This window comes from Notothenia rossii, assembly GCF_949606895.1.
Source record: "Notothenia rossii genome assembly, chromosome: 3".
Taxonomy (NCBI): domain Eukaryota; kingdom Metazoa; phylum Chordata; class Actinopteri; order Perciformes; family Nototheniidae; genus Notothenia; species Notothenia rossii.
Genome location: NC_136901.1, coordinates 20,849,297 through 20,863,549, shown reverse-complemented (window position 1 = coordinate 20,863,549; position 14,253 = coordinate 20,849,297). Strand labels below are relative to the sequence as shown.

Below are 14,253 nucleotides of genomic sequence, written 5' to 3'. Positions count from 1 at the left end.
TTTGTACTTGTTTAACTTTTGTCTAGTTATTGAACAGATATCAGGAGCATGAGTGCAAACAGCTAACGACTGATGTTGTTTTTTCTGGGGTGCTCACGGGTGCTCATTGAAGATGATGTCACAGCTCCGCCTACACTGCGTTACTATAGTTACTGCCCCAGCTCCTAAACTGTAATGGAAGCGCAGCATTAAAGTGAGCCGGGCCTAATAAGGCCTAGCCAAACCGAGCGAGGCCGAGCGAAGCCTGCAGTGGAAACGCGCCATAAGATCAAAAGATAAACACAGACAAATACTGGAAGATGAATGCCACCCCAACCAAAATGGAAACTGCCAGCTCAACGGCAACCAAAAGAAGCCTCCCTCTGGGACTCTCTAAGATGAATTGGTCAAAAGGCTTTATTTCAGGTTTATGTTAGTATTTAATGTCTCTTCTGGAACATGTCTCCATGCTCTAATGTTCAAAAAGCTCTATTTTTCTCATACTGCCTGTGCTGCAGCACCTCTTTTCATCCTCTTTCTGAAACCAGAGCTCAGTTTGCTCTGATTGGTTAGCTGGCCATCTCTGTTGTGATTGGTCAGCCACTTAGGCTAAGGGGCGGGACATCTCTATCACCTACAATGTGAGCACTAGCTAATAGGAGCGAGAGTGTTACATTGTGATGTCACTATGTTCCAGATAAAGATATATGGACATAGGTTATTATAAAAAGTGTGCAAATGTATTTAGTATCCTATCCATATGACCATACTCCCCGGGAAGATTTTTTTAAATGTTAAAGTTAAATGCGTCAATCTGGTGCACTAGATCTATGGACACATCTCTCACACCCATATGAAATGGAACCCTCTACAGATTTACTTTTAAACCCTCAGAGAGTTCTTTACCTCACTACCTTGTTGTTGATACAGCTCTATTATAAGTTAGCGCAGCTACTGTAGCTTACCAGACGCTAACAACAACAATCCCACACACACAGTGTGGGTCGAGCTTGAATGAAACAGAGACCCAGAAGTACTTACTTTACTGTATCATAGTGTTTTCAATGGCTTTATTGTATGATCAGTATGTCAGATGAACAGATCGCCACTGGGCTTACAACTAAAGACAAAGCCACGCAAAAAACGCTGCATGTGTACGGCTCCTTATGGGTACTGTACTTTTTGAAGTGCCGTAGTGGCGTTCCAGTGCGCTCCGGCAGCACTACACCCCTGATAGGAACCACCTTCATCTGTCTATCTTTAAGACTGAACTCCTGGTTTTGAGAGTTGATGTACCATCTCATCGCTGCTTCAAGTTTCTGAATCATCTCTATAAAAGAAAGGCAAACTGTTGTACTGTCCCTGCAGGGCCAGGAATATCAATCTGAACTCTCCTGTAAGTTCTCTCTGTTCAAAAATGCTTGAAGTCCTCCCTGTTCCTTGAGCTACCTGCTCACAAAATCTGCCCAGCACTGAATAGCCCAACTTGATCTTCTTTGAAAGGATTCTATTTTCTGTCACTTTTCGACAAAAGACTGAAAAAGGAATTCATACAATGTAAGATTGATGAAGACGCTGAAAAGTCTATCCATTGGAAGAACCTGAGCAAATAAATTGAGAAACATGACAAATGCTGAGGCTTGTTTACACAAGGGCTTACTTCATGGTTTGCTGAGTATAGAAATGTTGAACATTATACACAACATTGTAAATGGAGCACCTGTGGAATATTTTGGAGTGACGTGTCTCTCCATTGCCATTTGCCAAAACCTAAGGAATGGAATATCTTTTGGAAGAATTATGTTTTCATCCAGTATAGACTCTCTGAACCTTTGATAAATAGTTATAATGCACCTCGTGAAACACCTTACTAAAACGCTATTCTTTTCATTCTAAATGTTCTTACCAATCTGTAGTTTAGTGTCTGGTTTTACACAATTGTACATTTTTAAAGTGACCTTATCTATCTCTCTTTATTTCTTGTCTGAAAGAAAATCCAAGTACCATTATTTTTTTGTGTTTTTGAAGTTAAAACATTGGGGGAAGTTGTTAGTGTGCAACATTTTAGCAGCAAGTGTAGCGTGCGGAACTAACGCTGCTTTAGCTGCCAGTTATTCTATCTACATTATGAACCAAAGTGTCAAACAGAATCTAATTACCGATGTATCACAGCGGCCACACAGACGGAAAATAAATCCAGATCAATCTGAACTGAACACTATAGTGATCATACATGCAGGAACCCAGGCATGCGTGTGTGTGACTGTGTTTTCTCAAAGTGAAGTGATGATATGACTCAGTAACGATGCTCGTAGGGGATCTGGCCCACACCCCGAACATCCCATTAGTGAAATGCTTTCCGAGTTATATTTATATCCAACATTATGTTAGTTTGACTGGGTTTGCCTGACTGGGGTCATTAGTTAAAGGGTAAGACTGTTGTAGTGCTTAACAGGTTTGGTGAGTTTTAAGAGAAGAACGCAATGACACATTAAATCAACTGGATCCCGCTCACATTATTATTAGGAGCTTATAAAATACAGCCTTGATACTTTAAAGGACAATTCTATCACAGGTGTATTACATTCGGGTTGGTGAGAGCTGTATCACAAATCAAACTGGATGGGACTTTCTAACCCCCTGTTTTTTTCACTTCACATCTCTACTGCTGATATCTGGAAACACAAAGACAAAACCCACCGGGTCAATAATGACGGAATCAAAATGATGAATGTAACCAAGCCAACAGATAATGTAAAAACTGATAATTGGCGGTAAAACCACCTTTTGACTTTCAAACATGTCTGGCTGACCTCAGGGTTTGTTAATACTTTGTCTGACTTATTTTCCCAGCATTGTCATTATGTTTCTGGCTCTAAACGTAATCTGCAGATTCAAAGTGTTTGTAGCGGTTTTAGGTAACATATGGTGCAGATGATTTGCATTCACAGCATAATGTTTACCCAGAATGCTCCCCCTTTCCTTTTTCCATTCTGCCTTCTCCCTTCCCTTCAACTGCTCAACCAATCAGACAATTGACTTATAATTTATTCAACTGATTTCATGTTTTGCTTCTGGAATTAAAACCTCAAACTGTTTTCCAAAAGTCTGTGTAGGCAGTGAATATAGAATTGTGTAAGCAATCATTCATTCTTGGCCTCATTAATCTACAGTTTTTTCATGAGGTCAAGTGTCTATCAAATACGTAGGAATTTACAAGAATATTAATCCAGGATGATTTTGTCATTACAAACACAGAGGAGGAATCGTTGGAAGAGTGAGTGATGTTAAAGCTGAGAAATAACATTTATTTAATACTTTATGAATAGCCGAATAGCTTCATAGCTAACGGTTCACTGGTAAAAAGCTAGGATCTTCATATCAGGTATTCAGATAAATATCTTAAACAAGAGCTTAAAGTTGCTTAATCTTTCAAATATATGCTGTATGTGCTAAAGGCAAACATTTAAGGGAAAACAATTGCACATCGTACGACAAAATGTGCTGTACCCCTGAAACACTCTGCACGCACACACAGCTTACTTAAAGATACAAACTAAGAGGTTGAGAGAAGTTGCATTTCAATAAAACTAAGCGTTCACAATTAAAAATAAATGACAAATGGAGCTACCTTTTTTTGATTGATTTGCTACTTTTATTTATGGTTATGCCACTTGTGTCTGTATGGCAGGTGATTGTGGAAAATCATCTAAATAGCCTAATCCCTTGTGTAACGAAAACATGATTTTATTATAATAACAAGCAGAATAAAAAACAAAAGGTAGCCCACATTTTTTGGAGGACAATCATTTACTGATGGATTTTACTTTCATTAGTTTTGATAATGTAAACATTTTTAAATGTATTTGTTGTCGTCTATGCTCTAGTTCGTATGACAACAACAACCTCTTACCTTTTTTTCAGTAGCCCTTTGATAGTTGACAAAGATTCAGCCACGGTTCATTGAGTAGAACAAATTGACCAAAAAAAAAGAACTTTAGCTGTTTCAAGTCATTCCCTTGAGAGTTAAGTTATACAGTATGTGAGAGTGAAAGTAGTATAATGAAAATAAGTGAGGGGCACCTCAGTGTATAGAGCCAAGGTGACCACTGTTTTTATTTTAATATAACTTGTTTAATAGTTGCAAAATAACAACAGCAGCCTATTTTCTTCCCATTACAGCTCGGTCACAAAACCGTTTGGCTTCATCAAGGATAACGCTTTTAAATGTCACCAAATGTGACAGCTCTGCTGGGGTCTGGCATGAGTCACTGCCCCCCCTCTCACCCCCCCTCTCCACCAGCAGGGCTCGCACGCCCAATTTCACTGCAGCTGCCTGCGTCTTGTTGAATGATCTGTGCTGATCATTCAACATCTGAGGTCAGCCCCCCCCCCCCCCCCCCCCCCCCCCGACTGACAGCCTCCATCTGGAGATGTAGTCTCTGCTCCGGACAGCTGCTACAGTCTGCCTCCAACATATATTAGTTTATGAGCTCACTCACTTCTTCATGTTTGTTTCTCTGTGGACTAGAAATGGCCCTCCTGTTGCTTAACAGCCTGCAATAAAAGCTCCCAAAATCTATATTTCAGCGGGAAAGAAGTACTGTACTAAGATATTTTACTGAAATAAAATTAGAAATACTAGTGTTAACAAGTAGAAGTCCTGAATTTAAAATCATACTTCAGTAAAAGTACAAAAGTATTAGCATCAACAAATACTGAAAGTACCAAAAGTAAAAGTACTTGTTGTGCTTAATGTCCCATAATCATACAGTATATGTTAAATTACTGGATTATAATTTGTTATGCAATAATGTGTTCTTTATTCTTTATCCAGCTGCAAGTGGAGCTCCTTTTTAAATACTTAATTTACTGCTGAATATTTTACCAATAGCTATATGTCTTAGTTTATTTCCTAGTTTATTTTATATTTTGTGTTAGCTAATAATCTGAATCTCTTAAGTAAGTAACTCACTTTGTCAAATACATGTAGTGGAGTAAAAAGTACAATATTTACCTCCAAATTGAAGTGGAGTAGAAGTATGAAGTAGCATAAAGTATAAATCTAAGTAAAGCAAAACAAAATCATACTTAAGTGCAATACTTGAGTAAATGTACTTCACTACATTACACCACTGTACCTCAGTCATGTTTAGCTCATTATGAATTGATATCTCCATCCTTGGTGAGTAACTGAATGTTGTATCTGTGTTTAAAGCCGGAGAACCTTCTGTTAGCCAGTAAGCTGAAGGGGGCTGCGGTGAAGCTGGCGGACTTCGGCCTGGCGATCGAGGTGCAGGGAGACCAGCAGGCCTGGTTCGGTCAGTACACTCTGTTTCATAAATGAGGTCTTCATGAACGTCACTGACCCTTCATTATTTTTGCATGGTTGTCACTCTTTCTTATTTACAGGCTCATTCACAATAATACTGTCTGAGCTGGGCTACTCAGAAATGCCATCAAAGAGCATTTGTCCCACATGTTTGCCACAGTGTACTGCAGGCCTAGTTCTGTTGTTATCTAATATTTATTATTAATAGTATTAGTATATATAAAAATAGTAAAAGTTAAACATTTTGAATGTCATAGATGCGCCCTTAGCATTCGGCCCTGGCACTTAGACAGTTTATTTTGATGAAAGTAAAATCAGTGGAGTAGGATTGTGATGGGATAGTTAAGCTCTGTCATGTTTTGATCCTGTAAAACCAAAATCACACTTTCATGGATCCCATTGATCCTATGTTTTTTTTCTCAGGCATGATTAATTTAGAAATAATGTTTTCCAAAAATAGAAACTACAATGCTTGTAAAATAATTCTTCGTAATTATGTTTTTAAATATTGAATGATGTTACTTCCCGATTCCAAGCCCCTTTAAAAATTAATTGCATCCTCAGGGTTTGTTGCTGATGCTCTTATCCAACTTAGACACTAAAAGTTTAATTTCCTCTCACATGACAATGGAACATTGGTGCACTTTTTTCTCTTTCCCAGCTGATGAGAAAAGTAAAGGCAGCGATGAAGATGTTTGTCCTACTTTGGTTTTTGCGATAAACTGCAAAATCAAATAAATATCTTCATGTGCCATTTTAGGATTAAAGTTCTTCCTGTCCGAAGAGACGAGGTGTGCTATTGCTCTCGGCTGTGGATTGAATATCTGTCACTTCTATTTCTTCCCCCGGTATCCCCTGTAGAATAGAGAAATAATTGTTCTGTTCCCCTGCTCCCATCTGGAACCAGTTCACATTGTGTTCTGACTTTAGTTCTACACGCACTACATTTCTGCTGCTACTTTGAGGCTTTTTTAAAAGTAGGCTGAATTTGGATGTTCAAGAGCAAAACTGCTAAATGATTTTCTTAGGAGCTTGTTAACCTCGGCTCATAAACGTTATGGGACCACTGATCCTTAGCTACTGGAAAAAAGTGTAATGACAGGAGTGATCTGAAAGGTGTCTTTGTTTGTGCTTGTGTTTCAGGTTTTGCCGGTACACCAGGCTACCTGTCTCCAGAGGTGCTGAGGAAAGATCCGTACGGCATGCCAGTGGACATGTGGGCCTGTGGTAAGTAATAGGGCCCTATTACACTTTGGGCTCTGGTTTCAGACAGTCCTGCAGCAGAAATGAGCTATTTGAACATAAAGCATGGAGACATGTCACAGTAGAGACATTACATACAGTATAAGTTTGAACCTGAAAAGGAACATGATAGGGCCCCTTTAACTGTTGGTGTGATAAACCTTGGTAAGCTCATTGAGCAGGCACAAACACCATGGCAGGAGACAGCCATTCAGATTAAAGGGACTGCCAGCAAAAAGATAGGCTCTTAACGAGAAGGATCTTACATGTATGAGAAGTGGCTACAGTATTTATGAACAGTATCACAGGAATGTTATATCTAGTTTGTATTCTGAATGTCCATGATTATCTATGAAATGGCATGTAATGTCTCCTGATTGTTTCACAAACTGTTAACCCATCTGTTTGGATTGTACCTTGGTAATGAAATTCAAAACAAAAAAAACACCTTAAAAAAAAGAGAATTTAGGCTTTGTAACTAATTCAGCAGCTCTTACAACGGTATGACTTCTTGAAGCGAATATATCTGCACTGTCCTTGTAGTTTGAATCTCTTTTGTTTTTTTGCACTTATTCTAAGTCACTGTGGATAGAAGCACCAGCCAAATGAAATGTGATGTTATTGCTCTTTTTGTTCCATAAGTCAGAGAGTTGTTATTATTGTGATCAATAGAGCCAGTAATCAAGAGAGCAAGAGAAACCCACCCCCCCTGATCCTGTGCTGTTTGTAGTTACGTACAGAGGGCTCTTGCCTCCTGCATTAATCATTGCATTCGCTCATTACATTTGTGACTGGCCATAACACACACACACACACACACACACACACACACACACACACACACACACACACACACACACACACACACACACACACACACACACACACACACACACACACACACACACACCTGTTCTGACTCACTGAGTCCACACACACAATTGCCGTTGTTGTGTTTATGGTCAGTCTGTCTCATCGTCAAATACAGGCCCCTTTCATCTCTTCCTGGCAGCCCATTACCCAATCAGAATCCCCCTTTTCTGCTCACACAATCACTGATTGTGCATGGTACTACACTGTTCTTTATTTATACATCATGTATATTTGTTTTCTTCCATTCTCACCTTGTTCAGATGGCCCTGAGAGCTCAAACACAGCAAACAAGGAAAACACTTTACACTAACACAGACATGTGCGGCTTTGAGAAGAACAGAGAAAACACAAACAAATACAGAAACATGCTGCAAATACTAAAAACCCAACCAAATACAGATAAAGAAACACCGAATACAAATTGGCGCTGCAAAAACAGAAAAAACATGTATTTTAATAACATAAACACTCTGGCAAATAAAAAGTATTGTTAATATAGTAATGCAACCGTCATGATCAATGCAATATCATTTAATCAACCAACTCGTATGCACTTTAAACTACTTTTTAAATGCACTTTATAGCTTTTTTTAACTTCTTTCTTTTAATTCTGTGTGACTGGCGAAGCTCGTCCGGCAGCATTGACACGCAAAAAACACATCAAAACGTGTGGAATGACCGGGACCGGGTTGCTAGGTCTTTTATAAGAGATTCACTTAGCCATTTTCACGCAAATCGCAGAAAACTGCGATAATTTGCCCAACAGGAATGCATGGGAAATCCATTTGGATAGAGCTTAAAAACATCCCACTTTGACCCCATTACAGATTCCACATACTTTAACGTAGAACAAAAGTTACAAGTTCAAGGTTCAAGGCTTTTATTTGTCATACGTACATACAGTGGGGCAAAAAGTATTTAGTCAGCCACCAATTGTGCAAGTTCTCCCACTTAAAAAGATGAGAAGCCTGTAATTTTCATCCTAGGTACACTTCAACTATGAGAGACAGAATGGGGGGAAAAAATCCAGGAAATCACATTGTAGGATTTTTAATGAATTAATTGGTAAATTCCTCGGTAAAATAAGTATTTGGTCACCTACAAACAAACAAGATTTCTGGCTCTCACAGACCTGTAACTTCTTCTTTAAGAGCTTTTGAGTGACAACCTCCTTCCATCAGCAAGGGCATTGAAGATGAAACGTGGCTGGGTCTTTCAGCATGACAATGATCCCAAACACACCGCCCGGGCAACGAAGGAGTGGCTTCGTAAGAAGTATTTCAAGGTCCTGGAGTGGGCTAGCCAGTCTCCAGATCTCAACCACATAGAAAATCTTTGGAGGGAGTTGAAAGTCCGTGTTGCCCAGCGACAGCCCCAAAACATCACTGCTCTAGAGGAGATCTGCATGGAGGAATGGGCCAAAATACCAGCAACAGTGTGTGAAAACCTTGTGAAGACTTACAGAAAACGTTTGACCTCTGTCATTGCCAACAAAGGGTATATAACAAAGTATTGAGATGAACTTTTGTTATTGATAGTTGAGGTATACCTAAGATGAAAATTACAGGCCTCTCATCTTTGTAAGTGGGAGAACTTGCACAATTGGTGGCTGACTAAATACTTTTTTGCCCCACTGTAGCTACAGTGTAGTTATGTTGATGAAAATCTTAGGTCACAGGCTCTACCAACAGTGCAACACAATAAAACAGAAACACAGAAATTAAAAATACAAAAAGATTGTAACATAGGGAAATAGAGAACCGCAGTGACGCGTCCTAAAACCCGGAAGTAAACTTCTTCCGGTTCCTTCGTCAAAAAGCACTGAGATTTCTCCATAGGATTTTGGAAAATAGCTCGAAATAAGGTCTGTGGTTGAAACACATTTAAGAGAGGGATCACGTTTTGTCCAGCCGGATAATCTCCACATGTCAACCCTACTTTTATAATTTTCGAATCATAAATCTAGTCGCCAGAAGCTAAATGCTAACGTTATGCTATAAACAAACTACAAGCTAGTACAACAGCAGGGTCGCACGACTTCAACGTCACGCTAACTTAAGATCGTTTCAACTGACTTTCGCGTGCTTGCTTATTTTAACAAAGCTTTTCATTTTAGCCACACTGAATTTCACTAGAAGTCATGGCTTTGTCAATTACCAGTCTGATATAATTTTACAAAGATGACAAGAAGAGTGTAGATAGAGGAGAGAACCACTACAAGTCAGGACACGTACAACAGTGTAGCCTAGATGAAGGTGTGCTTACCGGTGTTGTCAGGGCTAGCATGAGGGACAAGGTTTATGTGTCGGTGAGTAGTGATAGCAAGAGTACCGTTAACCTAGAGTTAATTTATTCACATTAGTGACATTAATTCCCATCAACAAATCCATTTTATGTGTCACATGTAGGGGTGTAACGGTATCCGTATTCGTCCCTTACCGTCACGGTTCGGACGTCACGGTTCGGCACATGCAGTCACACGACAAATGCGCCTTTTTTTACGAGTGGGAAAAAGGTCCGTCATTCAGGGCAGTATCCATTCCACTATTTATAATCCAGGGGGCGGTATTGCGCCTAAAAGCTGTTTGCCAGCCGCCCTTAAACAACAAATGAAGAACAAGAAGAAAACACAACAAAACGAACAAAATACAGAAGAAAAGTTAGTATGGCGAGTTCAGATAACACACAGGAGCTAGAACCCACCTGCTTCTTTTAAATCAGCTGTGTGGGAACATTTCGGGTTCCCTGTGGACTACAATAACGATGGAGTGCGAGTGGTGGATCGGACGAGGATGGTGTGTCGGCGTTGTTAGACAGCGGTGCGGTATGCTAATAGTAACACACGCCAAAGATGCTAAATCATATCAGAAGGCATCACCCAGATTTGCCAATCACCGGAGCCCAGCAAAAGACAACAGCAGTTCAACAGTTTATCCCTGCTGTTTTTAAGAAGCCAATAGAGATGAAAGCCGAGAGACCAAAATAAATAACGGAAGCTATTGGCATATATATTTCAACGGCTATGCGCTCTTGAAACACTTTCTTATTATTTATGATGTAATATTTTCAAGACATTCTTTTTAGTTTTACAGTTTATTGAACCTTTTTGTTTGACATCAGCCATTATAAATCATCTGGGCATCAGAGTGTGTGTGGTACTGTTTGTGGTTTGTTTTTAACAGTGTAGTACAGTTAATTATTCAAAATGTCAGAGTTCCTTATTTTTAAACTGAAACTTGCACTACTGTTAAAAAATAAATAACAACAAACCTGGAATTATGCATTTGGGACTTTTTCTTTTCTTTTTCTTGTTGTACCAAACCCGTACCGAATCGTGACCCCCAAACTGAGGTACGTACCGAACCGTGAATTCTGTGAACCGTTACACCTCTAGTCACATGAAATCTTTATTGCAAATATTACACACCAGAAAACACGGAAATATCCATGAAATAAACATACAGTAGGCTATAAACAAGTTAAGGGATCATTGGGAAGGCATTACAAATGTAAATATATTTTAAATAATAAAACAATCCCACCACCACAGGTATCTACAGGAGAAGAGGGAATTCTTTCCACAAAATGTGAATGCCCACGTGGAGAATGCAGTCATGCGGCTGCATTAGCCATCTTTACCATCCACAATTTCAGCTGCTCTGACACCCCCTGTCAGTGGAAGAAGCCAAAGGCAGCTAAACGTAGGCATTCCAAACAATAACTAATTTAACCCGCTGACAAGAGAGCCCACCTCCGAAGATCGTGACTGGCTGAGGGACAGACTCAGGGGCAGGTTCTCAGGAATTTCTTGGCTTCTCTCCACCGAGCCAGAAGAGGAACACTACAGCTTGGAAACACTTACTGCTCCTGAAATTATCAAATCTGTTGGGCATCAGGGACCTGAGGCAATTGTGGCAAGCATGGCATTGTCTGAAGAGCAACAGAGGGCAATTCAGGTGGCTACCACTGGTCAGCGAACCAACCCAAACTGGCATTTGTTCAGGAAAGGAAGGTTGACTGCCAGCAACTTTTGGAGCTGTCCTGAGGTCAAAGCGTGTGACTGCTTCCCTTATTGCCAGGGTGCTATGGCAACAACAGGCCCTTGATGGTGTTTTGTATGTACAGTGGGGGACTATGAATGAATGTGAGGGCGTCAGGGCATTCACCACTGCAACCCAGATGCAGGTCCATGAGTCAGATTTGTGGCTCTCCCAATCAGGATTGTTTGGGGCATCTCCAGATGGTCTGGTAGGGTCTTCCGCTGTGCTGGAGGTAAAGTGTCCCTACCGAGCCAGGGAAATGACAATTAGTGAAGGCTTCTGTGTCAGTAAGGAAGGAGAAACATTCAGCCTGCGTGAGGAACATCCTTACTGGCACCAAGTGCAAGGTCAGCTTCACCTCACTGCAAGAGAGACTTTCTACTTTGTGGTCTGGACTACGAAAGACAGTGTCATCACTCCGATAGCCCGAGATGACAATTGGCAGCCTAACCTGTTGGCTCTTGAGGACTTTTTCAAGGCCCACATGCTTCCAAAGCTGGCACTGCCAAAATATTCACCTTTGTCACTGATGTGGTTATTTTCTGAAAAAGACAGAAAAACAAAGACATATTAATAGACTTGTTCTGAGTTCAGAGAGCACTTCTGTTAAAATCAAAGAATATTTTTAGAGAAAACTCAGCTTCAGGATGTTATGGTTGGCCTTTAAAGATCTTTCTTGTAGCTGCTGCGATCCTTGTTTGAGTCGTTCATATGTTCGATGAAAAATATCATAAATCTATCATTTTCAAATATAGTACTTTTAAGAAATTGTGAATCGTTTTTAATTTACATTTACTCGCCTTTGCAATGTTGTGGTTGTTAGAGTGTTAGGTTTCCTGTCAGCTCGTCTGTTGGGAAGATATAAAATATTAGTTTTATGGAAGTCACACCGTCACATATACTGTAAGAGCATTAAGACATACAGTACATAGGCTAAAACAAAACATCTAAAGATATAACCTTGCACTTTAATAAGTCTCGTGAACATTTTCACTATTTTGACATTTTTATAGATCAAAATTGAACTAAAGAAATAAATGGTAGATTAATCCATATTGAAAATAGGTGTCAGCTGCTATACTAATTATAATAGTTATATTTCTTAATTAATTAAGATAAGATATTACTGTATTGATCCCCTCTCTGAAGAACCAGCACCTTACCGTGGTAGAGAGGTTTGTGTGCCCTGATGAACCTGGGGGCTGTGTTGTCTGGAACCTTGTGTTCCTGGTAGGGTCTTCCATGGCAAATTGGTCTCAGGCAAGGGGCCAGACTAAGATTGGTTCACAAGACCTCATGAAAGACGACACACGAAGTGAGGATACCCGGCCCGGAGGAAGCCCGGGGTCCCCTTCTGGAGCCAGGCCCAGAAGGAGGACTCATCCAGCTGGGAAGAGACCAAGGGGTAGACCTAGGACCAGGCGGAGGGATTATATATTATATCTCTTCTCTGGCCTGGGAGCGCCTTGGGATCCCCCAGTCAGAGTTGGTTGATGTGGCCAGGGAAAAGAAAGTTTGGTGGCTCTCTGCTGGAACTGCTACCTCCGCGACCCGACCACGGATAAGCGAGAGAAGATGGATGGATGGATGGATGGATTGATTCTGACTTTTCTACATCCAACTCACACGTTTATCATTGCTTTGAGAAAAAAAAATATTAATTTACCCTTTTTAGAAGTGAAGGTATAGTCATTTGTTCTGGGAATGTCATTTTCGAGTCTGAGACCTGAAAAACAGGCTCTGGGCTTAACAGGTTAAAAGGTTTTTCGCCTGCCGTCTTATCTGCACACTTGTCAAAGCACTAAGTCATGTGTTTTAATAACAGGTATCAGTATGTTGTTACTCCGGCATCATTTTGAAACGTGTATTACAATTAAATCAAAGTCAAATATGTTCATTTTGTTGTAGTTGGTATCTACCACAATATTTACATGGAGATAAGCCCGCCCCCTAGCAAGGGGAATAAACACAGCTGACAGCTGCGTGAAACTCGAGCGATTAGAGCGATGCGAATATTCGCATTGCGTCTGGTGTGAACGCAGCATTAGAGCGACATCACGGCTAGAGGAGCTGTAAAATCTAAAGAGTTTTTTTTCCAACTATTGCTCGGCTGGCCACAATGTTCACTCTTCATACATAATTTGGTGATCATAATATAGGGAAGTTTGTCACGGCCGCATCGATATGCTAATTTAATCAAACGGACTTACACATAGCAAACACAAGAGTCCTCAGTTGTTCATCTGGTATCCTATATACTCTGGCTAGGATACTTAGCTGATTGGAGTTACAGTTTTGTACTTGGAAGCAATAATGCAGCACAATATTGTCAATACATTCTCTGACAGGCTGTCTCTCGTTCACTGGCAGGGCGTTGCCGTGGAAAAGCTTTGATCTTTGAACACGCCTGTCGGTAGTTAACTAAATCCAGTGTTAATCTAAAGATATTCAGAAACTATGCAGGAATTTGCTACAAGAATCCAAAAAATGTTTAGGTACAGTTAAAATCAGCTAAAAGTGAGCTAAAATTAATGGATATTCTTTGTTGTACCTTAACAATACAACTAATACTATTAATACTTACTCAGCGGGGGTAATGTTAGCATCGGGACGCGCACCCAAGTTTCAGTCACGCAGTCACCATTTCTCGGAATTTCGAGTTATTTATTACCAGTCGTATGATTGTCTTCGTGTTTGTATTGTTTTCGATTGCGCACTGTGAGTGTGACAGGGTTGCACTACAACATCTCATTGTATATTTTTGTATAGTGACAGTAAAGGCATTCT

The 14,253-nt window shown here is 40.2% G+C and overlaps 1 protein-coding gene across 8 annotated transcripts in view; it reads left to right on the top strand.

Annotated features, from left to right (window-relative positions):
• camk2d1 (calcium/calmodulin-dependent protein kinase (CaM kinase) II delta 1) overlaps positions 1-14,253 on the top strand; it is a 107,432-nt gene that overhangs the window by 62,188 nt on the left and 30,991 nt on the right. For all 8 annotated transcript variants that reach the window (XM_079669790.1, XM_079669795.1, XM_079669793.1 and 5 more), the window contains exons 7-8: positions 5,198-5,300; positions 6,455-6,538. In XM_079669790.1, the coding sequence (XP_079525916.1) occupies positions 5,198-5,300; positions 6,455-6,538 (187 nt within the window). The remainder of the gene's footprint in view (positions 1-5,197; positions 5,301-6,454; positions 6,539-14,253) is intronic.